Source organism: Alosa pseudoharengus, unplaced genomic scaffold (genome assembly GCF_046254945.1).
Source record: "Alosa pseudoharengus isolate Yale_2024_CS ecotype anadromous, Long Island Sound unplaced genomic scaffold, YU_APseudo_1.1 YU_APseudo_1.1_scf_1, whole genome shotgun sequence".
Classification (NCBI taxonomy): domain Eukaryota; kingdom Metazoa; phylum Chordata; class Actinopteri; order Clupeiformes; family Clupeidae; genus Alosa; species Alosa pseudoharengus.
This window is the reverse complement of record NW_027468564.1, coordinates 32,336,543-32,357,710: the sequence shown is the minus strand read 5'-3', so window position 1 is coordinate 32,357,710 and position 21,168 is coordinate 32,336,543. Positions and strand designations below refer to the sequence as shown.

Sequence of the window (21,168 nt, the reverse complement as noted above, 5' to 3'; positions counted from 1 at the left end):
AATTGTATCCTCTGACACAATAAGCAAAGTGCAAAGACAATAAGCAAGGTGGTTCATTGAGTAGGCTAGGCCTATTGTGTAGGCTAATATACTGTTGAATTAGGTCTATTTTATTTTTTATTTTTTTTAGCTAGGTGGTCCGTGTATTTCTTTTTTATTGGTTAAGTGGTCCTTTGTCTGAAAAAGTTTGAGAAACACTGCTATAGGGAATGCGCCCTCTCGGCTTCACCACGTAGCCACGTGGAAACGCTATGCGATTACTTGACAGGCCTTTTTAATACGTAGCCACAGGAGCTAGTTATAGCCCTATGTAGCTAGGCCAACGCGATTCTCAACTGACTGAATTCGTGTCCAGCTTCCATCATTTCCCTCTCACTCCCAATGTGCATTAAAATTACATAAAGTGGGCGTGGGCGACAAACAATGGGCTTTCCGACTGTGTGTGTGTGTGTGTGTGTGTCGATACTAAGGTTTAGGTGCATGCACGCCGTCACCTTAATCACGTCATCATTGGTGCAAAAGTCATCCCCTTAACCGGGGACCTCATCGACAAAGACAAAAACCCTCCCCTGGCAAAACTTTAAGTGGACTACACATTCGGTGTAACAGATACATATATCCATACATACACACATACACACAGACAGTTAGGCTAGTAAAATGCCGATCCTTGCCATTTACAATGCACCTTTGTTTAGTGGGAAATCTTAAGGGCAGCGTAGCGTCAACCTCACATGCGTGCGAATCCAGCATCACTCCAACCCGGTAGCCTAGGATACTCGCGGTAGCCTACTAGGCTACCACAATCGAATTACATAAAACATTGACCTGACATCTCCGATTGCTCGTCGCTACCCAGTTGAAACGCGTGTGAATTGAAAGCTTGATAGAACAGGGCCATTGAGACACACACAGCACTCAGTTAAATGGTCTGAAAACCGGCTTTGCCAACCGAGTGACGCCGCCCTACGCATATTAATTGATGGTGGAGAATCAGAAAAAGGTCCCCTATGTCATTGACAGCCGGGAGGACCGAGCAGAGTGAGTGTCGAGTACACTTGAGGGAAACAAGCAAGTTGTCTTTAGTTGAGTTGACGCTAAATTTCTAGCTGTTGTGATTTTGCAAAAATGCTCGGTGACCCTGCAGCCTGAGCTTTTTGTTTTGGAGGATGCGCTAGCGCAACAAACAGCAACATCCCCGCAGAGAGCTCGCCGGGAAACGTGGAAGGGAGGGGGGGAGCGTACTGGATGAGAACACCGCCTTGACCCATATTTCTTCCCGATCAAGACCACAGCCATTTCGCTTTCTCGGCTGGCCCATGCACAGTGTCCATGCTCATTTAAACACGTTTATCATTACGCTGACGCACCCAAACGATACGGGCCAGACTACATACATACATGTAGACACACAGTCTCAAGATGACACAACGTACGTAATACATTGATGCTGCCTCAAATTAGCTTACCTCCAGACCCATAGGCCTTGACCAACAGCCATCGAACACTGGCGTGTATCTTGGCCCGGCCGAAATCGTACCGATCCAGAGGCGTAATCTCCGGTACCGCAGAGGTTTTCCTCGTTGCGTTTGTGTCTACCATAGCAGAATCTTCGGACGCAGCCGAGAAATAAATGAGAAAGGGAGGGGAGGGAAAGAGAGCGAAGGCGAAAAAGGAGAACGAGAAAAAAGGGACTGAGAGGGCAAAGGCGGATGTATCAATCTGACATTTTATCACTGATTCCAGGGCTGGTATTCGAGAAGACACGACGTTGCGATGCCTGTCAAAGTCATGTAGGCCTATTCCGAGTGAAACGCCGACGAATCCGCATCTTCATGCGGAAGGTGCGTGTGACAAAGAGGCCACCGGGACATCCATGTTAATCCCCAAACCCTCCTTTCATCAGTACCCGTCCGGTCCGTTCATGTCCTGTCCCCGCGTCTCGCGCAGCTGGGTGGACAGTCACAGCGAGCGCACAGTGCCGCAGCTTGACCGAATTTCAGGTGCCCACGCTGTCGCGTCACTCAAACGGCCAGCCACCAATCACAAATGAGACTGAATGGGCAGGGGTGAATATGGGCGGTACCCTGATGTGATGGTCACTGGAAGGCCGAAGACAAAGACAGGTGTAATGTACTGTAGGCTATACAAATCAGCCGAAATGTCCCACTTGTTATAACTTATCGGTCTCTGTTGATAAAGGACTAACTCCTCAGCACGACCAGCCAGAGATGTGCAGGGAAAGGGGGGAATAAATGAAAAGAACTGCGTGTAATGGGAAGGGGAAAGCAAAAAAAAAAAATCATAATTTAAGGAACATCTTAACTTACGGTGTTTTGTGCAACCAGCCCCTACAGGGGTTTAAAGCCTTTTTTGTTGTGGCTATGATTGGGGGCACTGCTTGTCACCTGGGGATTTGCTCGCATCACCTTTAGACTACGAGTGGGTTCACTGTGCTGCATTCAGCCTGTTAGATATTCATGCACTACCTCTCATTCAGTCTGCTTGCATGTGTGTGTGTGTGTGTGTGTGTGTGTGTGGGGGGGGGTACTTTCAGTCAAATGTGTGCGTGCCCATCCTGTTCATTCTCAACCTACACATCAGTTCTAGTTATAGATATCTGGCGCCACCTCTCGATGTAACACTGCTAAGCATCATATATGTAGCCCTATCAACTTCATTTCATGTCTTTCACAATTGCAACACATAAACCTAAGATAATTTTATTTACGAAGAACATTTCATACAGAAAGCATGCGTACATAGTTTGTAGCCTAGTTTTCAAACATATCCACTGCCCAATTTGCTTTTGCAATAATTCATTATTTTCATGCACAATTGACATTTTTCATGTGCAGAAGCAGTTAAATTAGCAGTCCTTAGTCCTTACCAGTCATTAGTGAAATGGTGAGGAAAATAAAGGAGCAGGGTAAATCAGAGTAATGTGCAAAAACCAAACGAGAGACAAAGGCGACGCATGTTCTCATGAAGAGAGGGAACCCCGAACCCCAGCCAGGTAGCCTCTTATATAGACTAGGTGACCTGATCAGCCAGGTAGCCTCTTATGTAGACTAGGTGACCTGATCAGCCAGGTAGCCTCTTATGTAGACTAGGTGACCTGATCAGCCAGGTAGCCTCTTATGTAGACTAGGTGACCTGATCAGCTGACTAGCAGCACCTGTGCCATGACTCCGCCCTCTGCAACACAGAGAAACAGATAGACAAGCAGAGACCAAGACAGCCAAACACTACTATTTGGCATCCCAAGATCACTAGTCCTATAAAACAGCTTTCAGATATAGCTGAGCTTTAGAACCCAGAAAGTTAAGTGTGGCATTACCTCTGAGACAGTGATCCTAAATACTGGGGCGCCTCAAGGCTGCGTTCTTTCACCTGTCTTGTTTTCCTTGTACACCAACAAAATGCATATTATGAACTCTACCAGTACCTGTCACTTGTATAAGTATGCTGATGATATGGCTGTGGTTGGTTTAATGCAGGCAGGGAATACAGTAGTCAACCAATCCGCATATTTTAACTCTATTGAAGAGCTTATTAACTGGTGCCATGACAGTGCTCTCTTTATTAATGAAGGGAAGACTAAAGAGATGGTGATAATGAAACAGAAAAAATGACCAACATGTAGAGGAGGTAGAGGAGTTCAAATATTTAGGAACATTCTTTGACTCCACTCTAAGTTTTACTAAAAACAGTACATTTAAAAAAAAGGCAATGCAGCATTTATATCTACTTAGGAAGTTGAACTCATATGGGGTCAGCAAGGACATTTTAGAGACTGTGTATAGGAGTCTGATTGAGAGTGTGCTGACATTTGATATGTATACTTGGTTTGGAAACCTGGGGGTTAAGAACAGAAACAAGCTATCCAGAATTGTTAAGCTGGTCAGTAAAATAGTTGGTAAAGGCCAGAGACAATTGGCAGACATGAGACGTAAGGCCCAGCACATTGTGTCTGACCTAGTGCATCCTCCGTTTACAGAATTCAGGAAATTGCCATCAGGAAGGAGGAACACAGCTGCAATAGCAACCAAAAACATCTACAAAGTCATTCATACCAAGTGCAATATGACTAGTCAATTCACAATACTCCATATTCATCTTCTTGATACCGGTCTGTTGTGAAAGTATTATTTATTGTTGTTTTTAAGGGTGATTGTGTTATTTGTTGTTTTTATTGTCTATTTATTGTGTCTGTATTTTAGAAACCCACCTGTGGAGTCAAAGACAAATTTCCACTCTTGTGGACAATAAAGCTATTATTATTATTATTTTTATTATTATTATTAATGTACTGTACAGTAAGTGTATGAGAGTACACCGTCTGGTACTGTATGAGTATTACTTGAGGGAGGGAGGGAGGGAGAGAGGGAGAGAGGGAGGGAGGGAGGGAGAGAGAGAGGGAGAAACCGTGTGTGAGTGAGGCAGAGAGACTATATGTGTGAGTGAGGGAGAGAGATTGGGAACATGTGTGAGGGAGAGGGGGGAGTGTGTGTATGAGTGTGTATATGTGTGTTTGTATATGAGTAGTGTGTTGTGTGTATGAGTTTTGTTTCCGTTGAAAATTTGACTCAACACATACTCAAACCTAGGCAAGGCAAGACAAGTTTATTTAGAGCATTCCAAACACAGAGGCATTTCAGTGTGCTTTACATAGGCAACCTATGCAAACGTAAAAATAATCAATCCCAGAAACATGGATTCTGCCTCCTCAGGCAGGCTATAAGAACGTTTCCCTTGGGGATCCTCACAAGACATGGTCGAAACTCTTTGCAGTGGTAGCATAGTGGCTAGGAGCTGGGCTAGCATGCAGTAGCCTGAAAAGTTGTAGGTTCATAGGTCTCCATCGTTGTGCCCTTGAGCAAGGCACTTAACATCGAGTTGCTCAATGGCCCTTGTAATACAAATGACATATGTAAGTCGCTTTGGATAAAAGTGAATGTAAAGCACATCACACATAAAACCAAACTCTAAGGAACATAAATCATAAAAAAAAACTCTTTAGTAAGGTGGGTGGTGGTAGCCTGAAAAGTTGTGGGTTCCAGGGCTTTCGTTGTGCCCTTGAACAAGACACAGAGTTTCTCCAGGGACAATGGTCCTTGAAATATAATTGACATATGTAGGTCACTTATACTAGTAGTAGCGTCTACTAAATGAATAGATGTAAATGTAATGTAAATGCAGTAAGACATGTCACACATAAGCACATCACACATAAAACCTAACCCTAAGGGTCATAAATCATTAAATCATAAAATACAAAATCAAGAACAAAATCACACAGTACATCACAGGGTGACAATTCTGACAGATGGATTCCAAACACTGCTGTTAGCTGTGAAGTCGTTAATATCCAATAATTCCGACCAGTTGTGTACAAGGATATAAATAAACTCACAGGGTAACAATCTTGACAGATGACCGCCAAGTGTCTTTTAGATAAAACTCAGGGTACAGAGGCTTAGAGAAGTCACTGTGGAAAGTATGAAGGTGTCTGAGCCTATCAGAAGCTGCCAAATAGAAAGACAGTGTGCCGGCCGGCCAATCGAGATACACCCCTACACGTCTGAACTCTCCGTCGGCCATGTCGATCCTGAAGAAGCTGTTGTTGTGGCTCGCCTCGTAGTGAGCGGTACGGGAGTTGCAGTAGAGGCTCCAGGACTCCTTGTGGTACCTGGAGTCTTTCCCCTTGTACTTCACGCCGATCACAACCTCCTCCCTCCACTCCACCTCCCAGTAGAAGCGCCCTCCTGTAAGGCCTTCACAGCAACTCACCCCAAACCAGGTTCGACGATATGATTGAAATTCTATCATGTCTGGAAAATCCATATATGCCCTCCGCTTGTCCTCAGACAAGAAAAAGCGAATTGATTGATCCTGTGTGTTTGGGTCCAGGGTGAGGACATCAGCATCTACAAATAACAGAATACGTCAAATATAAAAAAGAGGTCCTCTTTTAACGGTGAATGGTATCTAAACATAATAGGGAAGGTAACCCTTTGATTTCTTATCAGCACCAGCATAACGTACGGTGTGATGTCAGTGACAGATTCACTTAAGATAAAAATAAACATTTACAATCAAATGTACTGTTATTGTTACTCTCTTTACTTGATCACTTGGCCTGTTTTTAGTTTGCCTATCAAACATCAACATCAGCACATTTGACACTGGTAAAATGCACCGAGCCTTTTAACTGATAATATGTTGGTGATGTCCTACTTCAAATGACCTAGAACTAGCAACTGGGGCCATGTACGGGTCCAGGTGCCCACAGAGACTAAGGTTCGGTCGTTCCCGGATCCCACTCCATCTCGCTCTCTCCTCTCACTTACTTCCAGTCATACTTCACTGTCCTATCCAAATAAAGGCAAAAAGCCCCAAAGTATAACCCTTTTCACATAATGTCAAAAACACCTGTGGTATGTGCTTCCCTGATATCCACTAAAATGATCATGGTGGAACAGTGCATTCAAGACAACTCAAATTGTATACCTCTTTTAAAGGTAGGGTATGTAAGGGATAATGGACGACACAGCGTTTGGGTATCAGAAAAATAATGGACATTCAAGGTGGCAATGCAGCCGCAACGCGCAGGACAGTGGCCGAGTGCATTATTCTTCTGATACCCGAACACCGTGGAGTCCATTGCCCTGCTTATACCATTATTGACACGTGTTAATTTGCTGCTATAATTTTCCACCTTTTGACCGCTAAAACTGCCTTGTTTGTAGAACTGCTTCTTTCCGCCACATATTGACAATTTCTGAACTTACAGGACAAACTGCCGTAACTAGTACTAAATAGATGATTGCCAAAGGCCAGTGGTTAGTTCGATCTCTCTCACTGTCAAGTGAGCACCATAGACTGTAAAAAATACAGTGATGAGCACACGCACATCCCAGAATTCTGTTGAGCCTTAAGTTTGTAAAATAAGTTTTTTACCTAGCCTACTGCATTGCCAGGTCAGTCATATGTTACAATGTGGCTCTGAACGTCTGTCAGATCGCTAATTCTGATGCTACGTGACAGTTGATTTAAACGTTGTAATGAGTTTGGTGAATAGTTTAGTAGTAATAGTTAGCCTAGTTTACGTAATGTGGCCAAAAACTGGAACTAGACTAGGCCTATTTTTTGTGCAACAAATAGGAAATTCAACCAAGCAGTGTTTTAAGCAATGCTAAGCGAGTTTTAACATGCAACACTTTTTATAACATTTAGCAAATATCTCCTCACGATCCGCAAACTCTCCATTGTCTGAGTAGCCTACACTGTGAAAAGATATCGGCCAATGAGTCCCATTGAGCTTACCCACCGATGTTTGTGCTTTGGATCTTCCTCATGGTATTAAATTAGCTAACTGATTTAACCTCATTTTTAACTTAGCTTTAGTTAGATCTTGGACTTTGCACTTTGTTCGCCTTTCAAATCAGAATATTCTGTAACTTCCTGCAATGCTAAGGTCACTTCTAGAAGCCTCAAATGCAAATCAACATTACCCACATAAACAAGATGAAAATCACGGCTTCGGTCAGATGCAGACCTGTTCTATATTGTATTTATTGAATATAGCCTACAACCAACTAAAAAGATTGTCAAAGAAATGTTATAAGCACACTGGAAACACTTACATTTCCTCAGCATGGGCTTGATCCTGTGCAGACCACCATCTCTTGAACTGTAGGTAATCACACAGACACAGACACAGACACACACACACACACACACACACACACACACACACACACACACACACACGAAAAGAGAGAGAGAGAGCACTGAATACATTGCCCTAACACAAGGACATTTTCTGGGGGCAGCCGTGGCATACTGGTTAGCGCCAATAGGAAGCGGCTGAAGTGCCGTTGAGCAAGGCACCTAACCCCTCACTGCTCCCCAAGCGCCGCTGTTGTTGCAGGCAGCTCACTGCGCCGGATTAGTGTGTGCTTCACCTCACTGTGTGCTGAGTGTGTTTCACTAATTCACGGATTGGGATAAATGCAGAGACCAAATTTCCCTCACAGGATCAAGAGTATATATACTTAGTGAAAACAATTTGACGCTTCAACCAATCACATCAAATAGTCAAATAGTTGAGAGAGAAGGAGGGCTACACCATGCAGAACTAAGTCTTCATTAGATCATTAGAGCTTGATCCAATAAGCCTGTACTAAAATATACTGAAATGTTTGCTTACTTCAGTGTTGCCAGTTTGTAGTTGGGATCCTCCAGTGCTTCTGAAAGCATTGCCACTCCAGACTCCCCTGGGTGGTTGTAGCTGAGGTCCAGCACTTGCAGGTGAGATGGATTTGCTTTGAGGGCAGAAGCCAGATATTTGCATCCTTCTTTAGTGATCAGACAGCCAGAGAGCCTAGCAACAAGGGAATAATGCATAATCGAATGTAAATGTACAAGTTCAAAGTCCATAGTAACCCATAGTAAATTCAGTTTATGTACACAGAAGGTCCTATAGTCAGCTCATTTGCTTCCAGTGGAGCGTCAGGTGTGTTGTAGTGGCTATTTTTAGTGTACCCGTTTACACGGGTTGGGTGTTGCACCTAGCGAATGAGTACCCTGGAAATCCAGAGTTTACGCGAGCACAATTTGAATTTGCTCAGCGAGTCACTCGGGCGATGAGTAATGATGCTCATTACCTATGCCCTGGAGCCGAGCTGCACCAATCACAACATTGGTCATAGTGTCACACATTTGTGTCGAAGTCCGGAATCAGCCAGTAAACATTGGTCATAGTGTTATCCAATTGTGTGCAGTGATATTTTCAAATGCATGCTTGGTGCCGCCCCTTGAGTTGGACCATTTTCATTACTCTTAGCCAGACCCTTAATCTTTTGGATTTGGGTCTGGATTTCTAGGCTAGTGAATGAGCATGTCACGATGCTGAGTTGAATAAAGACTTGCCTTGTTGGGCGTAAACAGGATATTCAGTGTCGAAGTGAACACGGAAGGAGCAGAATGTAACAGAAGATGCCGTAACAACAGTTGACCCTCTACCGGAAATATATGAGCTGGCTAAAGGGCCTCCCGTGTATGAACTGAATTGTAAGTGTTGTGCCAAGCTGCTTTATGTTATAATTTAATCTGATTATGTTATAAAAATACAAATTGAAATTTGTTCAATGTTGTGTTTTTTTCTACCCTAAGGACTGCAGGATGCAGGTTGGCTTTGCCAGGCCAACACAGAGCAGCTTCACTCCTGAATCTCTGATGTCGTTGTCTCGCAGCTCTAACTCCTTCAGCCCAGAGGAACTCAGAGTGTTTCCCAGCACATCACAAGCACCGTCTGATAGACCACATTCCCTTAGTCTAAAAGAGGGAAAAAGACAACAGGGTCCAATGATTTAGGACACTGAAATATTGGTGGTTTACATTGTCGTCCATAACACTTCATCAATATTTAGACTGTTGTATTGCACTTTAATATATCATGCTGAATTATCATGCATGAATTATCAACCAAAAACACATTAGCAATTGTTATGAGACAAAATTATCATCCTTAATTATTGACACCTTCATTTTTAAAATAAATACGTTTTTGTTGTTTAAAATCTTTCGCAAGTTTTTTTTAAAGACAAAACAAATGCATAAGCATAAATATCAACACTAACACATATATAATCATTGTAAATAACACAGTAATAGGAAGGAAAAAGTGTTCATCTGTTAGTCTTCTGTGTTTAATTTATATTTGTAATGTAAAATGTTTACATTATCCAACCTATCCTGAATTTTACGCAATTGCATTTTAACATCGATCAGAATGTAAATACATAAATATTGTGCATTGGAGAGCAATGGTCAAACATTCATGCACAGCAATATGAAACCCACCTCAATGTTTCCAGCTGAGTCGACGTTCTGGAAAAGATCCGTTTCACCCCCTCATTTCCCACTCCACTGCCACTCAGGTCCAGTTCTCTGAGGGAGGAGAACTGTAGAACAGAACCCAGCACCTCACAGGATACCTTAGTAATCGCACAGCCTCCCAACCTGCTCAGAGACAAGAAAACTTTACAGGAACAAAACGGAAAATTGGGCTCCTACAAATTTGAGCATGTAGAATGTTGGATGGCTAAATAGACGGTCAGGGCTATCCAGATATGCAAATTATTTAGAGAGACAAATGTTTTTAGATACATAACATACTACATAACAGTAAAAAAAACACAATATTATATAGAAAGACACAGGGAGATGTATAGAGACTTAGATTTTACCCATGTATCAATTACAGTGAATCATTTACCTCAGTGTGTGAAGTTTACAGTTCGGACTTGCAAGTCCAATCAGGATCTGCACGACTCCAGAATCTGTCAGGCTGTTATAGGAGATATCCAGTTGGGTCAGTCTGGATTCCTCTGACTGAAGAGCTGTGAGTATAAACTCACTGCAGTCGTCTTCCAGATAACATCCGTTGAGTCTATGGGAAAATCACACATGCTCATTCTGACAGGAGAATGAAAGGAACAATTACTACCTATCAGTGTTATAGTCAAGTCACTAAACCTTGAGTCTGAGTCGAGTCCAATCTGACTCAAATGACATTGACCTGTCGACTGAACTATCTGGGAGGTTTTTTTTTGTAAGTAAAATGCATCATTCATTCAGAACTGTGTTGCTGTTTATCCCATGACTGCAGCAGTAGGGGGTAGGCCTACCTGTGGCAACTTGGTGACAAGTAATGGTGTAAAGGTGCATCAAAGGGTCAAAATAGTAGCAGCCAAAGATTTTAAAGCATAGAGCATATCGTACCTCATTGCTAACAACAACAGTGACGTGTGAAATAGAGGATCTATGGTGGCACTTAATTAACACGATTCAAAAAAACATTGGTGTAGGGCATGCATTCACACAGCCTTATCAATCAGAATATCTTTGTGCGCATGTACTTTCTGTGTTTTTTGCATATGCCCTTTTCATGTGGATCCTATGCACAGTTGCAAGTCCCAGGAAGGGAGCCAGCAAACAAAATGTAAGATTTGAGCATGTTTGTCCAGTGAGTCTATTGCCAAGTAGGCTACAAAATGGAGCTTTAGTGAGTAGGTAGTACTCATTCAGTAAGCTGGTTTGTGAATAAAGGCTGTTTTATGCTTCTGCGTCAACTCCACGTAATGCCCATCCCCTTGTCTCGGTGTAGGCATGACCCTTTTGAATTTCTGTGTGTGCACCGCTCATCACCGGAACGGTAGTCAGAATGGCAAACCCAATAGACTGCCGTGCTAAAATATGAATCTTATTTGTTTGGCCTTTTCTTGCTTTGATTTTGTAAAAGTTATCGAGAAATAGACACAGTACATTCCAATGACCTAGTCATTGTAACCAGAAAATAAGTCTGAGGTAAATTGCAAGGTGTCTGCCAGCCAGTTTATCTATATCATGAAAGTTAACTTTCCCACAACTGCTCACAAAGTACTGATTGCTGTCGAAGTGCTGATTTCAAAACATTACTGACAAATAGAGACTTAACAAATGGATAACCCTGTCATTGTAACCAAAATATGTCTTGAGTTACGCAGAAGCATAAAACAGCTTTAAATGAAGTTGACTGAACTGACATGTACTGTGATTGTTTTAAATGGAAACTTCACTGAAGTTTACAATTTACGAGTCCTAATGCAGTCAATGCACAACTCAAAGTCCAAATCCAAGTCATTGGTGCTCTAGTCCGAGTCAGGTCACAAGTTCTTAAAATGAAGGCGCGAGTCCAAGTCCTGGGCCCAACTACTACAAGCCTACTACTACTACAATGTCTATTCTTCCAATTAGCTCAGTAGCACCTAGCTAGCTTTTTAAGGAGTCCAAGCAGAAAAGATGCTGGATCCCTATTGTGTTTGTAAGGATTATTCTTAAGGGTCCAAGCAGAGGAAATATGCCTATTGTTTTTGCAACAATAGACAATGTTTTCACCATCAGTGAATCATGTCCCAAATCAGGACATGATCTCACAGACCTAAAATCACTTATATCTGTCAATAGGGGGTGCTATAATAACCAAGTTTAGCTTGATGCTCACACCTCAAGATTTGTGGTGGGAAGCACAGAACACCCCTGCATTGCTCTTGTTGCATGGGACACAGATGCAGGACTATACCAGGCCTGTAACCCTTGCCCACTTGAGCATTCCTTTTGAGTTTGGAGAGTGTACCTCACCTTAGACAGCTGGGCTGGTGATGAGGTCCCAGCAGTGCCGCCTTCAGCAGTATCGAACCCGTGTATTCCAGGTTGATGCAGCTGAGGTTCAGAGAGTCCAGGTTGCAGTGGGGACTGACTAGACCAGCACAGAGTGTCTCCAATGTCTGTGGAACCAGGAAGTTGTGGCTCAAGTCCAGCTCTCTGAGGAGGGAGTCAGAAGTCTGAAGCACTGAGGAGATTGTCTCAAAGCAATTTCGCGTGAGTTGACAATTGGCAAGTCTGCAGGGGGGAAAATATGATAGGGTTAATTAAACCCATTTATTCATTTATTTGTGCATTTAGGTGCTTAGAATCTGAGTACTGTATGACAGACGTCAGGCTAGGTGACACCCATATTTAATCTACAATTAAACACAAGAGGTAGTTTGTTCTGTAGCATATGCCGTACCGTGGGTGCTATGGTTGTTGTGGTATCATTTTTATACTCACAGTGCTTTTCTGCAGCACCTTACCAGTGGAACCAGTCTTCTGCGACCTCCTGCAGAGGTCCTGTACTTCTTCAAGTCAAACTCATCCAAAACATTTTTGGATGTCAACATCATGTAGGCCAAGGCAGAACACTGAGCTGTAGTCAGTTTCTTCTCTGGAACATTCTTGGACATGATGTATGACTGGATCTCCCCGGTTACTGTGGTGTCACCGACCTCAGTGAGACAGTTGAGCAGGTTAATGCATCTTTCAGGTGTAGGGCATTTCCTCTGGTCTTCCAATCTGAGCTTGTGTTTGATGTACTCTGTGGTTTTCCAGATATCCTCCTGAAAGATCCCAGTTGGTAAGCACAGGCATCTAAAGAGGCTGTAATTGGCCCCCAGTGAAAGCCCAAGGAGGAACTGTAGAAAGAGGTCCAAATGCCCATTCTTGCTCTCCAACGACTTGTCCACAGCAACCCTGTGCCACTCATGTAGTGTGGAGAAGTCTTGGGGTGTGTGCTGTTGTTGCATTTCATCCTGGATGTCTGACTTCTTCAACGGCTCATCCTCTGAATCACAGTCAGAGTCGTCTAGTACATAGGATTGGTACTGCTCACGGGTAAGTAGTGATTTTCCAGATTTCTCACAAGGTTGCATTGAATCTCGCAGCCAGTTTTTGTCAAAACTAGAGTTTTGAGAAGTGACACCTTTTTTTGCATTTAGTTGGGGCACATCCACTCGCTCTCGGACAAATGAAAGGAACACAAAGACAGCTGCGAGAAACTCCTGTATGCTCAGGTGTACGAAGCTGTACCACTGCCCTTCAAACATGGGATCTTCTTTTTTGAGAATCTCTGTGAAAAGTCCTGAGTGGACTGATATTTCCACAGTGTTCAATCCATATCTTTTCAGGTCTCTTTCAGAGAATATGAGTTTGCTCTTCTCTAGGTTTTCAAAGGCTAGTTTGCCAATCTGGAGCAGGATTTGGACATCGGATGAAGACAATTCCCTTGAGTCCCGCTCATCTTTGTCATAGTACTTCTGGTTCTTCACATTTGTTTGGATGAGCAGGAAACGAGTGTACATTCCTGTCAATGTGTATGAAAGGTTTCCTCCGATCGTATCACTTTGCATTCCTCCCAGAACCGTGGAGGCAATCCAACAGAACACTGGAATGTGGCACATGGTGTGAAGGCTCTTTGATGCTCTGAGGTGTGAGATGATTGTGTCAGCTTGCATCTCATCTGAAACCCTCTTTCTGAAGTATTCCTCCTTCTGTTGGTCATTAAAGCCGCGTATTTCCGTTACTCGATGAAGACAGTCAGACCGAATCCGGTGAACAGCGGCCGGGCGTGATGTTATCCAAATGTGGGCAGACGGAAGTAGATTACCTTTGAAGAGATTAATCAGCAACTTATCCAGCGATGATCTCTTTGCAACGTCTGCAACAAACCTGTTTCTCTGAAAGCTTAAAGGTAAATAACTTTCATCCAGACCATCAAATATGACAACTATTTTGGCCTCATCGTACTTCTTCATGTCTTTCATGTCTTTCAGCTCAGGGTGGAAGATCTCAAGCAGCTCATGAAGACTTAACTTGCTGTTTTGAAAACGATTCAGCTCACGGAAAGGAAGAACAAAAATGAAATCCACATCCTGATTGGCCTTCTCTTCTGCCCAATCTAAAATGAACTTCTGAACAGAGACCGTTTTTCCAATCCCTGCCACACCCTTTGTTAGCACAGTTCTGATGTGCACATCCTGACCAGGCAGAGGCTTGAAGATGTCATTGCAGTTGATAGCAGGTTCATGACAGGTTTGATGCCTGGATGCTGTGTTCAGCTGCCATACTTCATGCTCACTCAAGTTGTCTGTCGCTGAATGAAAAGGACTTTTAAAATTCTCACATTGTCTTCCTTTAGGAACCATCTGGTAATAGCTTTGATCTATAGGTGCTGTGTTCAGTATCCTCATGCTATTTTCATAGTAAATCACAAGACGACCATCTTTTCTGGAAAAGCCTGTTGGTCTCTCTCCATCAATCATCTGGAAATAGATATGCTCACCAACAACAACTTCCTTCTCTCCCTCTGTGATGTAGACCTCTGTGAACATCCGATTCAGCAGTGTTGGGTTTCCACGTTTGGCAAGGCCCTCAAATATATTCTCAAACTTCAACTTCAGGTTAGACTTTAGTTTGGAAGACACTTTATGCACACTGGCATCTAAACAACAAAAAAACAACCCAATGCATCTTCAGTTGAATTCATTTCAGGTTATATTACAAAATATGAGACTTTAATACATATATACAATATAAATCACAACATTTTCTTTCTTTCTTTTCTTTTTCTAGAAGTGTTGATAATTATGTCATGAGGGATTGTGTTAAAAATAGTCATTTGTTGAGGGGTTGTTATTTTTTTCTCGAAATAAAGTTACATGAAATTAAAAGTTGGATAAGGTTATGCAAATTGCACAGGCTGGGTTATGTCAATTCACCAATAGCTGAATTTAACAAAAAAAGCCCTTTTACTCATTTTCACCAACAGTGCCAATAATTGTGGAGGGCACTTTAGGCGGGTCAATATATGAAAAGAAAAACACCTAACCTCCAAAAAATTGATACAAAAGGTTTTTCAACTGATTATGATACCTTTAGATGTACTTAATAACATATTAAAAATCTAGTAAAATCTGACCCCAGTAAAGGGGTCATTTTCAAGATGGCGTCCAAGATAGCCACCAGAAGCTAATTTGGGATATCTGAAGCATTAATCAGCCTAGGAAAGTGTTTTTCGTGTTTAATCAGATTTAGAGGTCACTGATTCATATACGTCAGACTAAAGTATCAGTTCATCATTTTCAAAGATTTGTCATTTTCAAGATGGCATCCAAGATGGCCACCAGAAGCTAATTTTGGCTATGAAGCATTATTCAGCCTAGGAAAGTGTTTTTCATGTTTAATCAGATTTAGCGGTCACTGAGTCATATATGTCACACTAAAGTATCAGATCATCATTTTCAAAGACTTATCATTTTCAAGATAGCGTCCAAGATGGCCACCGGAAGCTAATTTTGGCTATATCTGAAGCATTATTCAGCCTAGGAAAGTGTTTTTCATGTTTTATCAGATTAAGAGGTCACTGATGACTCTTCATCTCCACCTTTTTTAGTGTTCTAATAGTAGGAGGATGCATGATGCCTTCAAAACCTTTCCCTTCTGTGAAACATATTTCATTCCCGTACCACTCCCTCAGTTTAGCTTTCAGATACTGATTACCGAATGGAATGGAATCAACCTCAATCAAATACTCTTTCATGTTAGATCCAAGTACAGAGACAGTCAACTGTTCTTAATTGTGTGCATTTCTGCAAGACACTCCGCTGTTCGTGTAGAAGATATGGGTTACCTTGCACTGCTGCCTGTGGATGCATGCCTATACAGTACATGGGTCATGGTTCATTAAAGTCATAAAACAGCCACTTACTCGCAAACTCTACTCTACATATTGTAAAAGCATATACCCTGTACATGAAATATAACATTAATCAACAAAATAACATTTTCATCTTCCTCCACACCAAGCATAATACATACTCTATTCTGTATAGGCAAATATAGTGTAAAGCCGATACATTTTGGCATATACAGTCCAGGGAAAACAAATGAAACACCCTAAAATATATATTTTCTGAAAGCATATAATCTGTAGATAAGATATAGCACCATTTAAAATATGTCCCATCTTCCTCCATGAATGCACAATACAATGCCTTCTATTCTGTATAGGCGAATCTAGTGTAAAGGGGATATATGTTGGCATGTATAGTCCAGGAAAAACAGATTAAACATCCTAAACTATATATTTTCTGAAAGCATTTAACCTGCAGATGAGATATAACACCAGTTAAGACATGTCCCATCTTCCTCCATGCCATGAACAATACATTTCCCTCTATTCTGTATTGGTGAATCTAGTGTAAAGCAGATACATTTTGGCATGTACAGTCCAGGGAAAACAAATCAAACACCCTAAACCATATATTTTCTAAAAGCATATAACCTCTAGATGAGATAACACCAGTTAAGACATGTCTTATCTTCCTCCATGCCATGGAGATGGTTAATAATCCTGTATTGCATTTGCTCTGTATTAAAACACATTGATTTTAATTTATGGCTGAAAAAGGTAGAGCATTGAAACATTTTCAATTTTAACATTTAAAATCCTATTCTTGTTTAATTTGACCATCATTTGATATCAATTTCACCCCTGTAGGCTGAATAGTAATTGAGATATAGCCATTCTAACCTGTTGACAGCCATTTTGGCGGCCATTTTGAAAATGACCCCTTTCCTAAGGTCAGATTTTACTAGATTTTTAGTATGTTATTTAGCATGTCCAACAGTACCAGAATCCATAAAAAAACCTATTGTATAAATTTTTTTGACGTTGAACCCTATATTGACCTGCCTACTTGTAGCAGATATGAACATAAATGTGAAGGTAAGTTTGGTATGACTGTATGGAAATTAAAGCTTTCCATACCTCCTTTAACAGCCCCATGTCCTCTGTCGAAATCATCCTCTCTTGCATTTCCTGAAAAATAATCATTAAGTCATTAAGTCAATAAGTCATTCAGAAATCAGGAAATTCTCTCTGACATCTCTGAACATCAAACACATTTTAATTTTTTTTTGTCTGGCGTTTTGACAGCTTATTGGAAGCTTGAAGTGCACAATCCATCACCATCACACATGATGCGCACAATCCATTTCAACTGGTTGTATTAAGATATGTTACATACCTGTGTTATGCATGTGTGTCACCATATTAAATGTGACCGCTCCCTCAATATGACTGTGTGCAATCTGCGGCGCATTGACCACCCCATGCGTTTGAGCCGTAATGGTGGACTGCGATGCATTGACCAACCCACATGTTTGAGCCGTAATAGAGGTATGAGGTGTGTCTGCAGATCCCTGTGGGTAGGGCAAGTTGATGGACCCTCTAGGGTCCATAGTCCCTTCTCTGCTGGGTGCCTTCTGATTGCTCGGGGGGGAATCCATTGCAGCAGCTTAGGCATGCTCCTGAAGAAAAAAACATCAATTTAGCAGGTGGTGGGCAATTTTTAGGGCCTTGACCCGTATAGGAGTGCTGACTATGCTGCAATTGGAATTGGGCCCAAAGAAATAGTTCTTCAATCAGTAACATTATGGAACATTCTAAAACATTTAGTTCTGATCCTTGATTATGATTGGCTGAATCGCAATTTGGAATTTGGGAGAAATGTTGTCAAAAGTTGAGGGAATACAACAAAACTGTTCATTTTACTCACTAGTGATTGTCAGTAGACGACTAGTTGTTGACTACTATTATGAACTAGTCGACTTTAATTAATTTGTTTATTAGTTGACGTTAAGAAAGACAGAGGGTGGAGTTCTGATGAATACTTAAAACTGTATTTTTGTAATGCAGAAATAACATAACAATACAAAAATTCATAGGTTATTCTATCCACATTGGTTAATATTAAAAATGCAAAAAAGCTAACCGCAGCCTAAAGCACAGGAAACACAAATTCAACACCTATTTTTCCATTGTGTCTTTAGCTAAAGAATGAAATTGGAATCACCATTAAACACAGTGGCTACTTACAACAATTAAAACAGTGTGGCCATTAGTAAACATTAGCCTATAGCGTACCTCCATTACTCAACACTGTCTTAGTCCTACTCATTTATAATAACTCTGCCATGTTTTTGGTTCACAATAAGAAAAAACAAGGGCATCGACCCAAAGTAGGCCCAAAGACTGTATATGGCGGAGCAAGATAGTTTGTTGTAGTTCATGTCTATGGGCGCAAAATGGGGATCGACTCCTGTCTGCATAAAGAGATGTGTCGTTGACGTATTGATGAGCATATGTAGCAACTGGCCAACAGCAGCAGAATAAATAACAGACGCACACCTGATATAAGGTCGATTTTCTCCAGACTGGACTGCTCAAAAATGCTAAAAAAGAACCTGAGATGGTCAGAAGGGTTTGAGGATCATAAAAACACAGCTACAATTCACATTCCTAACTAGGGTTGGGCACCGAAACACGGTTCTAATATGGCACCGGTGCCGCCGCAAACGGTAGTAACTGCATCGAATAACAACGTGGATTTCGGTGCCTCATTTCGGTGCTTAAATAGCGTTTTTTATTTATTTATTTTATACGAGGCATCACTGCATGTCATGCGCCATCTCTAATGTCTTGCTCTGATAGCAACACATCCAGACACAGTTAGCTAACATAAACACTGGATGTATAAACCAGAGGGCAGGGGCGGAGCCAGAAAGGTGGCTCCGGGTGGCACAGGCCACCCTTGAGAGTCGATTGGCCACCCCAGGTGCCACCCCCAAATCCTAGTCTACGATTGGCCATTAACATGGTCTAAGACGGGAGCTTTCTTGATGCACTTGCAGCAGTTTGAAGTGTCAGACGTCAGAAATGTAAGTGGCAAACACGCTTGCTTTTATTGGCCTACAGGCTTTTGCTTGTGCTAACACGCAAAGATATCTATTTACCTATTGTATCTGCCGGTGCCTATTTATTTAATCACACACTTAAGTCGCAGGTGTTCTGAAAAAGACTGACTACACAACATATGGAATAATTACAAAAAAGTCTCTATTTTTGCATTTACTTTGTTGGTTCAATGAGTGTGTGTAAGATAGACTATATATCTGTACAACTAATATTGGATAATACAACATTTTCTATGGATTCTTGTGAATATTTCAGTACCCAATATGTTCCATCTACTTATTGTGCTGCAGCTACACTGCAGCCAGAGGTCAGGGTAGCACCAAAAGCGGAGGAGGGGGAGGGGGCATTTTGGATCAAATTTAATTGAGACATAATAAAATTAATCTGAGAATGTAAAGCACTATACAGATTGTACATGAAAAAAGTTGTCATTTTTTATAATATTTATGGTACGTAATAATACGGTGCATAAAATTGATTTAGAATGTTGGGGGGAAGCGGGGGAAGGGGGTAGGTATGCCGTGGAAGGCACACTGTTCCATAACTGGTTTTAATAATTTGCCCAGACTTGTTGTGATTATAATATTGAGATTCAGTGCAAGAGGATCCAGTGCAAGATGAGTAACTTGCCGGTTGCTCACACACACACACACACAATACACTCCCTCAAGCCTCAAGTTTCTTGAGAACTTTAATCATCCAATCGGAAGACATGGAACAGGTTATGTGGTTGCCCTGCAAGAAGTTGCACCATGTGCAACGTGAACAATGTTTTCTCACATCCACAATACACTCCTTCATACCAACCTCAACTGATCATTAATCATCCAATCGGAAGACATGGAACTGGTTATGTGGTTGCCCTGCAACAAGTTACCCCACGTGAAAATGTAATTAATAATTTGCCCAGACTTGTTGTGATCATAATATTCTGGAAGATGAAATTGCTCACATACACAATACACTCCTTCATACCAACCTCAAGTTTCTTGAGAAAATAAACAAATAGACAAAAAAGCAGGTCAAATTATTTTAACAGCTACAAAAATAGATGGCCATAGATATAACTTATTGTGGGGGAAATGTCTTGGATGAGTATATTTGTATATCTTTATTTAATAGAATATAATAAAATGAATTATATTTTAATGTCCCCATGATGGAATTTGTTTTAGCACAACATAGTCCAGTGACAGACAACTTAGATAATTAACTTTAATATGTTTGCATTACATTTTATTCAAATACAAAGAAAATGTATGTGAGAGTAAGGTATTTGTGTTTTTTTTGTCCTTCAATTTATGAGTATGGTGTTTGGGTCTGGTTTCCCTAATGCATTTGTGCTAATTTCACATCTTGAGCCTGTTTCTGTTTATCTGGATGTTTTGCCTCATGCCACCCTTGAATTAATCAGTGCCTCAGTAGTGCCACCCTTGTTAAAAATGTCTTGAGTCGCCACTGCCAGCCAGAGGGGTGCACCACATAGGCGAGTGGGCAGTGTTTGACAGCTTGCGTGAGCCCAAGTAGCTTACTTTAACGCGATATCGCGAGCTCCTGTCAAAATCTAGCAGTGGGCCTTTAACTACACACAAGCAAAAGGCTATTAAACAATACACAATATTCTTGCTAATGCGCTAACTGGCATTTAAATGTTATCAGCAAAGTTGTAAGGTGAAAACTTTATTTCACCGTGTGTTCTAAACAACATAATGGCATGATATTAATCCTTCATGTGCATGAGGCCCATATACTGTAGCATCACAATGAATATGAAGATCATGTTAAAAGTTCGCTGGCAAAAACATAAGGTTAGGCTACATACCTTTACTACAAAGTGGGTTACTGGCTTATCTGGGTAACTTCGAGAGTAACTTAATCACGTGTGGCGTAACTTCTCGATTAGCCCGTACTACGAAAGGTGGATAGGTGTTAACCGAGGTATGCTGCCATGGCAATTTACGCTGCATCTCAAACCTGGTCCGAAC

The 21,168-nt window shown here is 41.5% G+C and overlaps 2 protein-coding genes across 2 annotated transcripts in view; both read right to left on the bottom strand.

Moving 5' to 3' along the window:
• The window catches only part of LOC143118308 (calmodulin-regulated spectrin-associated protein 3), a 36,774-nt gene extending 35,172 nt beyond the window's left edge, over positions 1–1,602 (bottom strand). The window contains exon 1 of the mRNA XM_076279385.1: positions 1,470–1,602. Within this exon, the coding sequence (XP_076135500.1) occupies positions 1,470–1,602 (133 nt within the window). The remainder of the gene's footprint in view (positions 1–1,469) is intronic.
• Positions 1,603–4,605: 3,003 nt separating this feature from the next.
• LOC143125386 (NACHT, LRR and PYD domains-containing protein 12-like) lies at positions 4,606–21,168 on the bottom strand. Its single transcript, XM_076286797.1, has 11 exons — positions 21,006–21,168; positions 17,454–17,736; positions 17,195–17,245; positions 12,661–14,866; positions 12,190–12,450; positions 10,286–10,459; positions 9,871–10,029; positions 9,175–9,342; positions 8,216–8,389; positions 7,650–7,696; positions 4,606–5,930 (listed from the first exon to the last, which is right to left on the bottom strand). The coding sequence occupies exons 2-11, from the start codon at positions 17,713–17,715 to the stop codon at positions 5,413–5,415; spliced, it is 4,020 nt and encodes a 1,339-aa protein (XP_076142912.1). The 5' UTR covers positions 17,716–17,736; positions 21,006–21,168; the 3' UTR covers positions 4,606–5,412.